Source organism: Acinonyx jubatus, chromosome A2, assembly GCF_027475565.1.
Source record: "Acinonyx jubatus isolate Ajub_Pintada_27869175 chromosome A2, VMU_Ajub_asm_v1.0, whole genome shotgun sequence".
Taxonomy (NCBI): domain Eukaryota; kingdom Metazoa; phylum Chordata; class Mammalia; order Carnivora; family Felidae; genus Acinonyx; species Acinonyx jubatus.
In genome coordinates, this window is record NC_069383.1 from 140,502,493 (window position 1) to 140,519,306 (window position 16,814).

Below are 16,814 nucleotides of genomic sequence, written 5' to 3' on the forward strand. Positions count from 1 at the left end.
TTATTTGTGATGTAAAGGAACTCTTATTATCGTTGTAAATGACTGCATTAAGAAACTAAAATTGCCTAATTTTCACTAAATGGGCTAGATTTGCAAGATTGCCTTTTTTTTTTTTTTTTTTAAGAAAACATTAACTTGGTAACTTGGCATGTTTTTTACCCTAAGAAGTTACTGCTTTTTCTTCAGTCCCAGTGGTGGTAGTTTTTTAAGTCACATTGAAAAGTTCCTCCCCACCACCACCCACAAATAGAGGTTAAGTCAATTCTTTGGGAAAAAGTATAAGAAATAACCCCCATAATGCCTTTCCCTGTGTTTAACATTCTTTGCAAATGATGTTAACTTAAAAAGTCACTATCACTGTCCCAACTTACTGACATGCTCTGTACTCTTAGGAAATACTTGACACCATCAAGATTCAATGCTTACTGTTCACACTAATGTTAAACTTAGTGTTGGTCAATCAATAAGAGGTCTCTGTGACCTCCCCTATTATACAGAACAGTTTATATCCCTAGAGTAAAAAATAGTCTGTCAGTAATTGTTAAGTATGTTAATAGGAAAACTGAAGAAGAATTGTGGTTCTCTTAAAGGCTGATAAGCAGCAGCGTTGGAGTTGAGGATGGAACCATTATCTGTTTTCTGTCCCTCTGACCAATAAGCTTTTGGTGAGGGTGGAGGGCAGAATATCACCCATTGTCCTTTGTCTAACTTATTGAGTTGCTTTCCTGTGATGTAACATCTTGGTATTTTGTTAACATGTTTCTGTTCACATGAATTTTCCCCCTTTACCTTATATATTCTCTATCAAAAAGAAGTGAAATGTTTACTTCAGTTTTCCAGAGCATTCATGTCTCATTCACTGAGGCTTCCAATTCTTTAGCATATGTACGGAATTACCTCATATAGTAATAATAACCACTTTCAGATAATTTATTGGGGTCAGACTTTTTTTTAAGGATCCTATTTTTAAATCTTTATACCCAATGTGGGGCTTGAACTCATGATCCCAAGATTGAGCCACATGCTTTACCACCTGAGCCAAAGAGTCAGCCCTGGGGTCAGACTTCATTTATTTTTTTAATGTTTATTTTTGAGAGAATGAGAGTGTGAGCGGGGGAGGGGCAGAGAGATGGAGACAGAATCCCAAGAGGCTCTGGGCTCTGAAACCAAGTGGTCAGATGCTCAACTGACTGAGCCACCCAGTCGCTCCTCTCTCAACGTTTTAAATACTCCACTCTTCTTGCTTGCATGGTTTCTGAGAAGTCAGATGTAATTCTTACCTTTACTCCTTTATAGGTAAGGTGTTTTTTCCCCTTTGGTTTCTTTCTCTGTTTTTTTCATCTTTGATTTTCTGTAGTTCGAAAATTATACACATAGATGGAGGATTTGGGGCATTTATCCTGCTTGGTGTTGGATATCCGAGTTTTCTGGATATGTATGTGGTCTGGTGTCTGCCATGAAGTTGAGGAAATTCTCAGTCCTTATTGTTTCAAATATTTCTGTTTCTCTGTTATTCCCATTATGTTTATGTTACACCTTTTGTTGTCCAACAGTTCTTGGATGTTTTTCTGTTTTGGTTTTTGTCACCCTGCTCCAAGTTCCCCCCCCCCCCCCCCCCACCTTGCTTTTCAGTTTGGGAGGTTTCTTTTGCAATGTCCTCACACTCAGATTCTTTCCTTAGCCATGTCCAGTATATTAATTAGTCCATCAAAGGCATTGCATTCTTCATTTGTTATGTTTTTTTATTCTCTAGCATTTCTTACTGCTTTTATTAGAATTCATCTCTGCTAACATTGCTCATCTGCTCTTTTCTGTTGTCTTTATCCATGAGAGCCCTTAACATAGTATAGTTGTTTTAAATTCCCAGTCTGATAATTCTATCATCCCTGCCATATCTGAGTCTGGTTCTAATGCTTGCTCTCTCATCAAGCTGGTTTTTGCCATTTATGTATGTATGTATGTGTTTATTTAAATATTTACCTATTTATTTAAGTTGGCTCTATGCCAAACATGGGGCTTGAACTCATGACCCTTTGATCAAAAGTCACATGCTCTACTGATTGAGCCAGCCAAACGCCCATTTTTTGCCTTTTAGTATGTCTTTTTTTTTTTTTTTATTACTGGACATGATGTACTGGGTAAAAGTAACTGCTTTAACTAGGCCTTCAGTAATGTCATGGTAAGGTGTGGGAGTAGGGGAAGCATTTTATAATCCTATGATTTGGTCTCAGTCTTCTAGTGAGCCTTATGCCTCTGGACTGTGAACTTCACATGTGCTTCTCAATTATTTTTTCTCCCCCTTAGGTGGGGTAGGATGGTAAAGTGGGCTGGAGTTGGGCATTTCCCTCCCCACACCCCCAGGTCAGTTAGTCTCTGATAAAACCCCTGTAAGTGAGGTTTTGGTTACTTTTTCTGAGAACAGAACTTGTTATAAACAGGACGCTCTGGCATATTTGAAGATGGTTTCTTTTCCCCTTCCTCTGCCAGAAGCATGAGATTTTTCTCCGATATTCTGTGATAAGCTGGTAGAAATCCAGGAGGTAAAAACTCATTAAGTTGTGGGGGCCTCTGAAGCTTTTAACTTAGTTGTTCAGACTGTGCCTCTAGCAAGTCCTCAATTACAGTTCCAGTGTCCCTACCCAGGATTTCTTCAGGGTAGAACAAAACATCCCTGGATGTCCCTGCAGGTTGTGATTCCCTGTATTCCCCTGCTGGGCTTCAATCACCGGGGCGCTGGGGGGGGGGGGGGGGGGGGCGAGCAGCGCACCAGTTTGCCCTGTGACATTTCAGATCTAAGAATAGTTACTGATTTTTCAGTTTGTTCAGTTTTTGTTTTCTCTATAGGACAAGAGTGGCAACTCCCAAGCTTCTTACATGCATGCTGGACCAGAAACCAGATGTCCTGGATCAAACTTCCTTAAATGTGGAAGTTCTCGTTCTTGGTATGGAGGTGAAGGTGACTTCTGACTTGTCATTGGAAACAAGTGCTTATGCTTCCTGGCAGCATGTTGGATGTTTCAATAATGTAAATATTAGCTACCAACTTCAGTAGAATTTATGAGAACTTAGATTAAGAAAGAACAAATGGTTGGTATATCGGCAATTACATTATCTGAAGGTCTGGTATAGGGGAAAATTAATGAAACAGTTCTAGAGTCCGATTATCTGTTCAGATGGTTAAATTCTGAGAAGGTGACTAGAAGGAATCTACTACTAGCATTTTCTCAAGGATTAGTAGAGTTAGTGTTGGGGTAGTATTGGCACCCCAAAAACTCTACCCAAATGACATTTGTTTATATTACCAGCTTAGTTATTTTTAGCAGGAAAATGTTAGGAATGAAATCATTCTTAATTAGTATCCTCACTAAGGCAATCTAAATACTTTAAAAGCAACATTAATATAAATATGGGCTTGATTAAGATTTGGTTCTAAAATTTACTCCTGAGAATTGTTTAAGCCCAGCATATTCTTTTTTTATTCTCAAGTTAGTTAACATACAGTATGTAGAACATGTGGCTTCAGTAGAACTCACCGATCATTTCTCACATATGACACCCAGTGCTCATCCCAGAAAGTGCCCTCCTGAATGCCCATCACGCCCCCCCCCCATCAACCCTCTGTTCTCTGTATTTGAGTCTCTTATGGTTTGCCTTTCTGTTTTTATCTTATTTTTCCTCCCCTTCCCCTATGTTCATCTGTTTCTCAAATTCCACGAGTGAAATCATGATACATTTTTTTCTAGCATATACATCGTGACATTATATTCAGGTTACCACTACTGGAAGGTTAGTTGGCTGCTTTTGTTTCTTACTTGCAAATATCCCTTTATCCCCTATTTCCACAAACCATATAAAAAGTTTAAGTGGTTATATTCTAGCAACAAAAATTCTGAGAAATCAATAGCAAAAGCAATAATGTGGACCCAGGTAAGGAATAATTAAGGCAGCTGTATCTAGTTAGTGAGCAGAGCCTTGCAATGTATGTCCTTTGTGTTTTAAAGAACAGTAGAGCCAGGTGTCTTCCCGACCTTGTCAGGTATTTCTGCATTGTTTTCATTGTATGCTTCCAATTATATTGGGCACCTAAGTTTTCAGCTGGTGTTTGGGGGCTTGACACTGCCATCTGCAGACAGGGAGCTGGCTCTCAGGAACGAATCAATTCTTTGGTGGCATGGTTTTTCTTAGGCTGGGTTCCATTCCAGTAACAGTGATGTATTTTGCAGACTGGCCAAAGTTGACCTTGGCCTGCATAGCCTTTGAAGAAGTGAGGAATGATGATTTTTAAAAAGGGGGGAAGGGTTAGGGTGCCTGGGTGGCTCAGTCGGTTGAATGCCTGACTTCAGCTCAGGTCATGATCTCGCGGTCCGTGAGTTCGAGCCCCGCGTGGGCTCTGGGCTGTCAGTTCAGAGCCTGGAGCATGCTTCGGATTCTGTGTCTCCCTCTCTCTCTGCCCTTCCCCACTCACCTTCTGTCTCTATCAAAAAATGAATAAACATGAAAAAAAAATAAAAAGGGGGAAAGGGTTGCCCAACAAAAAGGCAACACGATTTTTAAAATGGGCTCCAAAGATACACAAATGGGCAGTAAGCACATAAAAAGATTGTCAACATTATTAGCCATCAGATAAATGCAAATCAAAACCACAATAAAATGCCATTTCATACTAGGACAGCTGTAATCAAAAAGATAACAGATGTTAGGATGTGGAGAAATTGGAACCCCCATATGTTGCTGGTGGGAATGCAAAATTGTGCAACTACTTTGGGTAAAAGTCTGCGAGTTCCTCAAAAGGTTAAGTATTTTCCATATGATCCAACAATTCCACTTGTAGATATATGCCCAAGAGAAATGAAAACATGCACACTGAAAAACTTGTACACAACCATACAGCATTATCCATAGAAGCCAAAAGGTGGAAGTAATCCAAATGTCCATCAACTGATGAATGGATAAAATAAAATGGGTTATGTCCATACAATGGAATATTATCATGAAAAGGAATGAAGTACTGATACATACTACAACATGGAAGAACCTCAGAAACATACAAAGTGAAATAAGTTGGTCACAAAAGGCTACGTAATTACTTCATTTATATGAAATGCCCAGAAGAGGCAAATCCATAGAGTAAATCCATAGGTAAGCAGTTGCCAAGAGCTGAGGGGAAAGGTGGGTTAGGGAGTGACTGGTAATGAGTACGGAGTTTGTTTCTGATGCCAGTCTTTAACAATTGATTTCATGGGGGCACCTGGGTGGCTCAGTCCATTAAGCATCCGACTTCAGCTCAGGTCATTACCTTGCAGTTCATGAGCTCGAGCCCTGCATTGGACTCTGTACTGATGGTGCAGAGCCTGCTTGGGATTCTCTTTCTCTCTCTCTCAAAATAAACTTAAAAAATTAAAAAAAAAAATTGATTTCATATGCAGTGACAAAAACCCTTAAAGAGAAAAATAAAGATCAATTTTGGATGAAAGAACTATTGTGGGATTCTTTCATTCAGGATGAAGAAAAATGATATAAGCCAGGCTGTAAAAAGCCAGATTGTTTTAGGTATGTAATAAAAGGATGAAAAGGGTAATATAATTCCATTATTTAGAGTACTTAAAAATTTTACAGCTTCAGCAGAAATATTTTTCTTTGGTTTAAGATACTCAAAACACTATACCTAATCCAGCTTTTGAGGAAGGCCAACTTTATTTCTAAATGCTTTTATCCCTGGATACACCATTTCTCCAAACTATTCCACATGGGAAATAAAGATTATATGTAATACTATTAAAAGTGTGTATATTGTTCAATATGAGAACTCCACATGAAGCCTATCCAATTCCCTACTGAACTGTTTTCAGTTTCAAGAACAATAATGAGATGCAAAATGCAAACTAGGAATACTTCCAATACATGAAGATGGCATCAGCAACAATCTAACACCAGTAGAGTGAGTTATTAGGCAAAATGGATTGCATCACATAAACCCTTTAACATACAATCAACTCAAAATGGACAGAAGATGGAGATGAATGATAGTTTGTTGTCAATGGAGTTTCTCTCTAGGAAATTGAAGATTATGAGGAAAAACCTAACACTGACAATATGAACATGGATTTTAATAGCTGAGACTTTGTTGTGGAACCACAAATCCAGCTGGTAGGTGCTTGTTATAGAGGATGGCATCAGCCAGGTGAACTAGAAGATTTAGTATTTTTAAGGTCTACAACTTAAAGATACGTTTATCATTTATATGTAAAGTTAATTTTAGCATCTGACTTCAATATTATTTAATACAGTGTAAAGATGGCCAACTTACAAAATAATTTTGTTCCATATTATAATTTTTAATATATTAACTCAGTGTTTTAAAAATGTATTATTAAAAGCTCACCTTGTTAAGGTTTCTTTTCAAAACCTAATTTTTTTTAATAAGCAGAGTTTAGTCTTTTTTATGGTTCTGCATTATAACTTGGTGAGTTATATTCAGCCATAGCCATCTCAGTTTTTCAGGGATAGGTCTTCAGGCATTCTTGCTATCTGCTACTCTGTACCTAAAATGGGATTTAAAAAGTGTTAGGTAATAGTGGAGCATGGCTAAGCTATTTAAAAGCCAATGTGGGAGGGGCGCCTGGGTGGCTTAGTTGATTAATTGAGCGTCTGACTTCAGCTTAGGTCATGATCTTGCAGCTCGTGGGTTCAAGCCCTGCGTCAGGCTCTGGGCTGACAGCTCAGAGCCTGAAGCCTGTTTCAGATTCTGTGTCCCCCTCTCTCTGACCCTACCCTGCTCGCACTCTGTCTCTCTGTCTCAAAAATAAATAAACATTAAAATTAAAAAAAAAAAAGAAAAGCCAATGTTGGTAAGTTCATTCTCTGAAATCACCGACATAGATCTACATTTTTTAAGTGACGTTTTTTTTTTCCCCTTTGGCTGCTTATTCTTTCTAATTTATTTACATTCCAGGACTTCTGTATTTTTTATGCTTTTCTTCCCAATTATCTCCCAAAGAAGCAATGGGACTGACCTTTGCAACTTGACAAAAGCTGGAAGATTAAGTAGGAATTGCTGAAGATGAGCTCTCTGGAAAAAAATATAGGAGGTTGGGTAATCCATTGTGAGTACTCTAGTTCATGAGGGCAATGACATAATTAAACTAAACAAGATAAAAATACATTGGTAGAAATACCACTTCACACCCACTTGAATGACTATAGTAACACGTATATCAGTGAGAATGTGGAGAAATGAACTCTCATATACATCACTGGTGGGAACGTAAAATGGTATAGCTATTGTGGAAAGCATTTTGGCAGTTTCTCAAAAGGTATATAACCAAACCAAAAGAATTGAAAATAGGTGCTCAAACAAAAACTTGTACGTGAATATTCATAGGAGCATTATTCACAATAGCCAAAAGATGGAAACAATCCAAACATCCATTGGGATAAACAAAATGTAGTATAACCATACAATAGAATATATATAATAGAAAACATGGAAGATCTTAAAAAACATTAAGCTAAATAAAGGAAAGTCAGACACAGGTCATATATATATCATATGATTCAATTTATATGAAATATCCAAAACAGAGAAATTGAGGCACAAAGCAGATTAGTAGTCGCCAGTGTCTGGAAGGGAGGAGGAAATGGGGTGTGACTACTTAATGGGTCACTGTTTCCCTTTGGGGTGATGAAAATGTTTTGGAACTAGTTAGGGATAATGGCTGCACAACACTGTGAATGTACTAAATGCAGTGGAATCATAACTTTTAAAATGGTTCATCTTATGTGAATTTCACTTCACTTGAAAACATGCTTTGGTATTGTCATCTCAAAATATAGACTTATCCTTAAGTTAGTGCTAAAAAAAAAAAAAAATCACCCAATACAGCTCTAGTACCTTCAATGCTAAAGCATACTTTCTCATTAAGTGGGACCACAGAATTTGATTACCCAAATGAGCTCTTAAAATTATTTCCTTACCCTAAATTAAATCTAGATATAAGTTCTAGATTGAGCAAAACATTGAAATGTTTTTGAGTTATGATTAGAAAACTAGTGTTGGCTATAATTTTTTAGAGGAAAGATTTCCCCTATTGTGTTGTCTTGTGGATTTTATGATCAACTAGTAATGCAAACCTTTAACATTCATTAATATGGATTTTTGTTTGCCATCAAACCAGGTTTGTAGGGAACCTCTGCCTATATTTCACAGTTGGAGAATATGAGATCTAATGGTGTCAACTTCCACCAGGAACATCTTCCTACGGTGGTGTTCTTTGAACCTTCTCCTTTGTACTGTTTCTCAGATAAACCTCCAGTCTAAAACTACCACATTCTGATATGAGGCCTTAGTTCTCAGAAAAGTCACCACACAGTGAAATACTTGGAAATTTGAAACAACTGATTTTGGTATTGAGAATTTTAAAGAACATCACATTTACAGCCAGAAATGATTTTTTTGCTAACATATTATAAACTACCAGTGCATGTGTCTATAGTGGCAACTGTGTAAGAGTTCACTTAAGAGGACAATGTTCTATAATTTTATTTATAATAATATAAAATTTTTTGAATATTAATTCCTATAGCAAGAACTTGTGACATCATAAAATGGGTTCACTATAGAGGTGCTAGACTTTCCATACTTTATTAAATGTACTAAAAAATCCAAATGTAATAGAAAAATTCAATCACAAACATGGCTTTAAGCACATAAACATTTCTGAATAACACTTTATTCTAACTCATGAATACAAGGTAATTTTGGTATCCTATTTATACAATTTTCTTAGCGTTCCCTACTTTGGACTCCAATCATACTAACATTATCTATATACTGGAGATTTGACCAGAGTATATGGCACTTCACAATAATAATCTACCTTCTCCTATTCTGAAATGCCTGTCTATAATCAGATCACACTGTTAAGTCAGTAAATATAAAATTAAAAGACTCAGGACGTGGAATCTTTGATAAGTGATTAGTTCCTTTGACTAGAGTTCAATCTAGTTAGCTAGGGTGTTTGTTAATACAGAATCCGAATGTTTTTCTCATGAGCATGAATAAGTATGTAACTTAATTTCTTCTTTCAAAATGTTTCTCAACTTTTTGCTTAGAAACTTTTTTTCAAGTTATTTTAAGGGTCCTGTCAACATGTTTGAAAGCAGACCAAAAACACATTTTAAAAAGGAAAAAAAAAAAGATGTATTTTGCAAAAGAATCAGATTCTGGCTTTAACATATTCATGTAGTTGTAAACTGATGTTACAATGCTCTCAAAAATGTTATTTAGGAAGGCACAATTCGGTAGCATCAATTTTTATTTATAGCTTTTTCTAAACAAGATCCCAAGAAACTGCCACTTTAATTTTTCTTTTCCAGTATTTTAAGTACTTCAAGGTTCAATCTGAACGAAGTAAAATTCTTGTTCTCAAACTTACTAAGAGTTAACAATACATTGGACAGTGAGCAGAATATGGAAGTACAGCCTACTTTATCAAAAGAGGAAAGTTCTTATGGTTTTGGGTTTGGAGATTAAAGAATTTGAGACAAAAACTCTCATGACTGTGGAAAATCAGAACTCTTCTTGAAGTGGGTGAGCTTTTCATATCTAAGCTAGAAACTAATTGCAGAAGTAGGAGATAACATTACAGTTACCCTGAACATCAAAAAGCAACAGCTAAAGCATTACAAATAAGGTATGGTGATAACTGAGTTAGAAGAGCCCAGTTACCACGCTAGGTTAGAAACTAATCAGTAAAACAATAATTCCTAATTTTAAAAAGTCTGGCTTCATATTTAAACTTTTTTTTTTACAGCATATAAATTATATACAGTGTTTTCCTATAACTCAAATGTAATGCTCAAATCTATAAAAAGAATAGTTTATTTCAGAAATGCCCAAAAGATCCGCTACTCCTCCTTCTCTTATTTATAAAGACCAACAATTTCAAAAATACTTCCAGCATAGAAATGCTCAATGGTTCTCCCAAAATGTCAACCCCATATCAGTAGACAGTTTCTCATAAAGTAATGTATTATGCTGTATTCTCTAATATCATATGGCCAAATACCCTTGATGATTTATGAACGTTTTTCATGGGCAAGAATAATTAAAGAAAATGGGATCAAGTTGACTATGTTGCTATTCACTTTGAATACTAAATTGTGCTTGCATCCTAAAAGTTCAAATGAGCTGGCTAGAATAATATAAATGTGTTCATTTGTACCATACACTAGAAAGTAAACTCCTACAAATAAGAGAATTAAAATATCTTATGTTCATTGAAAAATGAAAGATGAGGAGCAATAACATTTGGTGGATGGCACATTTTAATCTTTCGTTAAAGCTCTGAAGTTGTATTAAATTGCTAACCAAATTGAGGTAGAGGTAGACCCTAATGTTCGTTCATGTCAGACTTAGGCCTCTCACCTTAACCCATATGCATTTTTCCCCTAATTATACAAACATGATTCAATTTGAAATGTGTTATGATAGAAAAATTATAGGATCATTCAAATGGTTTTTTGGTTTTTTTTTTTTTTTTACAAAATTCTTAATTCCTAGCTAAAAAAAAAGTACTTATAAAATGTACATAATTCAGTGTTCTTCCTGGTAGTCATAAATATATTTGTTTTTCCTTCAACCTTAGGAAAAAAAAAAGTAGAGAAACTGCAATTATGAACAGTCATGTAATGAAGACACTGGAACACAGAATAAAACCATTTTGCCTCGGTGTCTGTGTAGTTTTCCTCTTTGAAGGTTACATATAAGCTCTGATTCATATTAAATTTCCTACGAAAGAGACTCAAATTCCATTAAACACAAATCTATTTCCATTTTAAATCACACACAAGTGCTATGTGATCAGAGGGATGGGAAACACTAGGTAACGCCTGGTGAGTGGTGACTTCTTCATGACTAGGTAATGGAATCACCTGTTCAACCTCTAGGGCATTTGAGTCAATGAAAATGTAATCCAGACATCCATGAAAGCCACCAACATAATTTGTGTAAGCAGGTTCACCACAAGCACTTTTCAGTTTGAAGACATGGGTGAGGGACATGTTGCAACGTTCCTCTTCCCCATTGGAAGCCCAGTCTTCATGGTCCTCTGGAATGCTGCCATTGACAGCAAAATGATACATTCCTGTTGATGGGGTACTATTAAAGTCTCCACAAAATATAACTGGTATGCCAGGATACAGATCACATGAGACATGTCTAATGTGAGCCAAGGCTACCGCCATTTGAATGAGACGAATGTACCCACCTATGAATATAAAAAACATTAATGTAAGTATTTTTTAAAGTTGCCTTTAAAAGAAAAAAAAAAAGCCCCAAAACTACATACAGTATCTGGGTGACATTCAAGATATATATTTGAAGGGGAATTGGATGAAGGCGGTCCAAATGTAAAAAAGAAACATTCAGTTATAAGATACATAAGTACTGTAGATGTAATGCACAACATGATGACCACAGTTAACATTACTATTCGGTATATTTAAAAGTTGCTAAGAGAGTATATCCTAAAAGTTCTCATCACAAGAAAAAAAAATGTATTTTTTTCAGATCTATATGAGGTGATGAATGTAATCATTTTGCAATATGTGTCATTATGCTGTACACTTTAAACTGCATGATGCTGTTATGACAATTACATCTCAATAAAACTGAAAGAAACAAAAAAGATGTATGTGTGTAAAACAGCCTTACTGAGTTTAAGTTACCATGTTATGTCACTTGTGAAAACCAATAAAACCTACCTTTTGGATGCCAGTACAGATGGGTATTAGCAACACATATCCTTTTAGAAGAGTCCTTTGTAGACTGAAGAACAGAAACCTAAAATAAACCAAGTGCCAAGAGTTCAGTTGCTATCTGCCAATTTCCTGAATGTTTTTTTTAAATCTAAGACTATATATGATGAACGGACATTTCATAACCTTCCCTGACTAATGAAGTATGATCGCAATTAAATTAAACTTTTGCTACAAGTTTTAGAGTACACATGAATAGGATTCATTCAGCCTAACATGTCTTAGTAACAGTTCAACATATACAGGGAATAAGAAAAGGACATATTTTGGATAACACTAAGGTTAGAGACAGTGTTTTTAAGTGGATAAGGGCAGGCTCTGGAGTCAGGTCCACCTAGATGGAATCCCCACTCTTAAACATTCACAGCAGTGTGACCTGAAGAGAGATACTTTTTTCCTAAGCCAGCTTGGTCACTGGTTTAAAAAAAGGCAATATCCACCTCAAGGGGGACTGTTGTATGGATCCAACTAAATGAGCTTACAGAAGTTCAGGAAACACACTGGATGCTCAAAAAAAAAAAAAAGTAGCTACTCTAAAATCTTACTATGAACAAAACCAGTTAGCTAAAAACGCTGGACAAATATACAAATAACATTGTTTTTTTAAAAACTAAGGCAGCTTAATACTCTGCTCAGTGATGATGGAATATAATTCACTGGGTAAGAATCCTAGCTTCACTTTGTGTGAGCTTGGAATAAGTAAACTTGACCACTTCCCTATTTATAATAACATCTGTAAAATGGAAATGGCAGGATTACTGTGAGCCAAAATTAAAATATTAATATTTATGGAATACTTAAACATACCAGACACCTAAATTTTAAAAGCTTTGTGGTGTTTTTTTTTGACTTCAATTTTTTTGTTTCAAGGTTTTAAAAAAAAATTTTTTTTAATCTTTATTTATTTTTGAAAGAGAGACAGAGTGTGAGCAGGGGAGGAGCAGAGAGAGAGGGAGATACAGAATCCGAAGCATGCTCCAGGCCCTGAGCTGTCAGCACAGAGCCTGATGTGGGGCTCGAACTCATGAACTGTGAGATCATGACCTGAGCCCATGAACTGTGAGATCATGACCTGAGCCGAAATCTGACGCTCAACCCACTGAGCCACCCAGGCGCCCTTGTTTCAAGTTTTAAAATGTGTCAGAACAATGCTTGGCAAGAAGTGAGAAAATATTAGCTATCACTATGTTCTTGTATTGAGCGTATTGAGCTCTCCCATTAAGAGTGTAAGCACTATGAAAGTCCGCTAATCTGTTCAAGGCAACCTGCAGCTTGTTGTGGCACAGTAAAGGTGCTCAATAAATATCTGCTCAATGAATGAATGATAAGCACTATGAAAGTCCGCTAATCTGTTCAAGGCAACCTGCAGCTTGTTGTGGCACAGTAAAGGTGCTCAATAAATATCTGCTCAATGAATGAATGAATGTGCTGAAGATAAAAGAGCGAACACCTTTCAGTAAAATCTGAAAAAACCTGCCACGCCCCTAAAAATCTATGTGTATGTAAAGAGAATGGTGGAGCTACTTTACCTGGAGGACAGAAGATCTCTGGAGCACCCTCTCCTGCGCAGACGGGTACAAAACTAGTTTCTCCAGCAGTTCTTTGTGAAGTTGGTCGGACTCCAGGGCTTCGTGGAAAGAAATGTCATGCTGGCTAAGGAGAGTGAACTTGGTCTTTCGGTAGAAAGTAGCCAGGCCTTCGTGCTGCTTGATTCTAAACACGCCCTCCAGCCCAAAGGCCTCGAGTGCCGGCACCAAGCTGTCGGTAAACACGTTGCGATCTACCTCTTGCAAACAGATGAGGTCAGCGTTGTAGCCCGTGAGCTCCTTCTGGATGAGGTTCTGGCGGTAGTCGAGCTCGAGGGCATAAGGGGCACAGTACGGGTAGAGGACACTCCTCGAAAACTCAGTCTGGGCGTACGTGTCGGCCAGGAGGTTGTAAGACACAGTGCGAATGAGAGAATCGTCCGTCACCTTCTTGGTGTAGAGATGCCGCTGGTCAAAGGTGCAAGTACCGGGCCCAGCCTCCACCGGACACACACTTTCCAACTCCCGGCTTGGCCCGAAGCGCTGCCCATTGCCTGGGGTACAATGAAGCTTGAGTCGCAGCCCGATGTCTGCATTGGACGGCGTGTAGACGCGTTCGTTCACACCCGTCTCTGTCCAACTAGGAAAGCGTGAAGAGGGAGACAATGACGAGGGGCTCCCGCCCTCAGGCTCCGCCGCTCCGGGTTTGGCTTCCTTGTACCATCGGAAAAGCGAGTTGGCGGGATCCCCAAATTCGAGGCTGAGCTTGGGGCACACCGGGAAGCCGGCCATGATGTAGCGTGGCAACTGCAGCTCGGTGAAGGCGGGCGGGTTGCGCTCCACCTTGTACTTGACATCGCCGATCTGCAGCACCGCGCCGTCCTGCCAGGCGTCCACGTTGAGCACGTCTTCAGCCACTGCCTCCTCCCGGTAGTACAGCTTCACGACGGGCTCGCAGGCCGCAGCCGGCTCCGGCACAGGCCCCGCACAGGCCCCGCCACTTGCATTTGGCCGGTTCTTCCTGCTCTTCTTGGCGGCGGCCGCCTTAGCGTGGCCTTTGAGGGCGTTGGTAGCAATCCGGCTGAGGGCCCGACCCAGCGGCTCGCTTTGGTCGCGCTGCATGTTCTTGTGGCTGCCGTCTGCCAGAGCGAACGACAGGCTTAGCTTCGGTTCCGAAGGCACACAGCGCACCACAGCGCGCTCCATCGCTCCCGCCGCCGTCTCAGTCGCCGCCTCGGCCCGAGTGTGCCGCCCCACCGCCGTGCGGACCCCACGAAGCGCGACGCGGGAGCCTGGGAGCCTCCACATGAACCTGGTGGCTCAGCGGCCGCCAAGCGTCAGATAAAGACTGGATAGCTACAGCCGCCGGCTCCGTGATCCATTCAGTCCCACAACTTCCGGCTGGGGATGGGGAGGGCGCTCGGAGTGCTTCCGCTCCGCACTTTCGCCACGCCGCTCAACTGATCCCTTTTTCCATAGCCACACCTGTCTTTGATCCTTTCCAACTTAATCTTTATCTTCAAATAAAGCCATAAAGAGGGGGGAATAAAGCAACTGTAAAGGTGCCAGAGGGAAATATTAGACTCCCATGGTTTTAGCGAAAGTACAGTTATGGGGCTGAAGGAAAAGTGCGGAAGTCGCTGGGGCGTTGTAGTCGTGGTGTTTTTGGATTCTAGCCCGCGTTCTTGCCTGCGAGCGCTGCCGGGCTGACCTGCTCGAGAGCGTGGGGAGCTCGTCTGGGATTGCCAGCTGCCTCCGACCTTGGAAAGCGTTGCCCAGTTTCTTTCCATAGCATTCTCCATGCTGCTCGCCCTCTCCGAGTTGTGGATGGGTTCGCCTCAGGCCGGCCGGCGCAGAAGGACACAGCCGTTTTTGTGGTAGTTAATAACGACGAGCGTTATACAAGAATTAGCACTTAGGGTTTGACGACTACGTTAAAAAACATTTTTTTTGTAGTTGCGAGGTCCGGAGTGACTAAGTTACCTGCTGAAGGTCACACACACATTTCATGAGATGGAGAATAGACAGTGTAGCTTCGCTGAAAGCCAAATAAAGTGTTTCAAGAGGGACTGTGTTGAATATAATTAATATTCTGTGATTAGATGAAAAAACACCTTGAAGATTCAAAAAACAAATTGGGAAGTCACTTCTGTCCACAAATGCTCTATTTGTATCCACTTTTCCTTCTCCTACAACTAGAATGCTTACTTACTGGGTATCTAATAATAAGCCATACCTTTCCCCCTGGCTTACCACGAAGAAAATAGACCTTTTCAACTGTGTTCTAAAAGCAGGATGAAGTTTGCAATCATTTGAAATTTCTGTTCCTGTCCTCCCCTCTCCCCACCCACCAAATATTTGATAAGGTGACTGGCTACTGATAGTATATATGCAATGCCAGGGTACAGTATAGGGATAAAAGTCTTTACTTTGTGTTAGCTGGGACTAACCTAAGGAATAAAGAGAATAAGCCTCAGTAGTCCAGTTTATAGAACCCCATTTACAAATATGAATTTTTAAATGGCATTTTTCTTATCTACAGCATTTGCCCTCATGCAACTTTGCAGAATCCAGTCAATCTTAAATCAGCCTATTTAAAGAAAGATAGAAGCCCTACTAGAAAATGTGAGTTTCCTTCAAGCAAACTGATATAATTTAATGCTTAGCAGTCTTTTTCTTTTTTTAATGTTTATTTACTTTATTTTTTTTAATTTTTTTTTTAACGTTTATTTATTTTTGAGACAGAGAGAGACAGAGCATGAATGGGGGAGGGTCAGAGAGAGGGAGACACAGAATCCGAAACAGGCTCCAGGCTCTGAGCTGTCAGCACAGAGCCCGACGTGGGGCTCGAACCCATGGACCGCGAGATCATGACCTGAGCCGAAGTCGGCCGCCCAACCGACTGAGCCACCCAGGCGCCCCGAATGTTTATTTACTTTATTTTGAGGGAGCAGGAGGGTAGAGAGAGGTACAGAGAGAATCCCAAGCAGTCTCCAGTCTCAGTGAGGAGCTGGACTTGCTCCAACTCTCCAACCCTAAGATCATGACCTGAGGTGAGACCAAGAGTTGGACACTTACCTGACTGAGCCACCCAGGCACCCCTTAAAACTGGTTTTGAGACAGATGACTTTAAGTGTCATACTTCTCTTAGTTTTAAATACATGTATTTTTAATTTTTTTGAAAGGGTAAAACATACCCATGGTGAAAAAAAAGTAATCTTTCCACTGCTGACTCCTATGAATACACAAACACTTACGAATATGTATGTACCTTCCAACTACTTTTTTACACAAATTGGAATATAATGGACCCATGGTTCAGTACCTTCCTCTTTTTGAAAGACGACTTCAAATACCTCCATTTTGACCTCAAACTTTCTAATTGATTACATTCTTCTTTCCAGCTTCTAACTCAGGCAAAAGACCCTGCAGGCAGTGCATCTTGTGATGGGTACCAAAACTACCCCCTTG

General features: G+C 39.3%; 1 protein-coding gene across 1 annotated transcript; it reads right to left on the bottom strand.

Annotated features, from left to right (window-relative positions):
• Nucleotides 1–7,734: 7,734 nt before the first annotated feature.
• Nucleotides 7,735–14,754, bottom strand: PDE12 (phosphodiesterase 12). Its single transcript, XM_027039050.2, has 3 exons — nt 13,347–14,754; nt 11,764–11,842; nt 7,735–11,267 (listed from the first exon to the last, which is right to left on the bottom strand). Exons 1-3 carry the CDS (start codon nt 14,649–14,651, stop codon nt 10,825–10,827), a joined length of 1,827 nt encoding a protein of 608 aa, XP_026894851.1. The 5' UTR covers nt 14,652–14,754; the 3' UTR covers nt 7,735–10,824.
• Between the last annotated feature and the right edge of the window lie 2,060 nt (nt 14,755–16,814).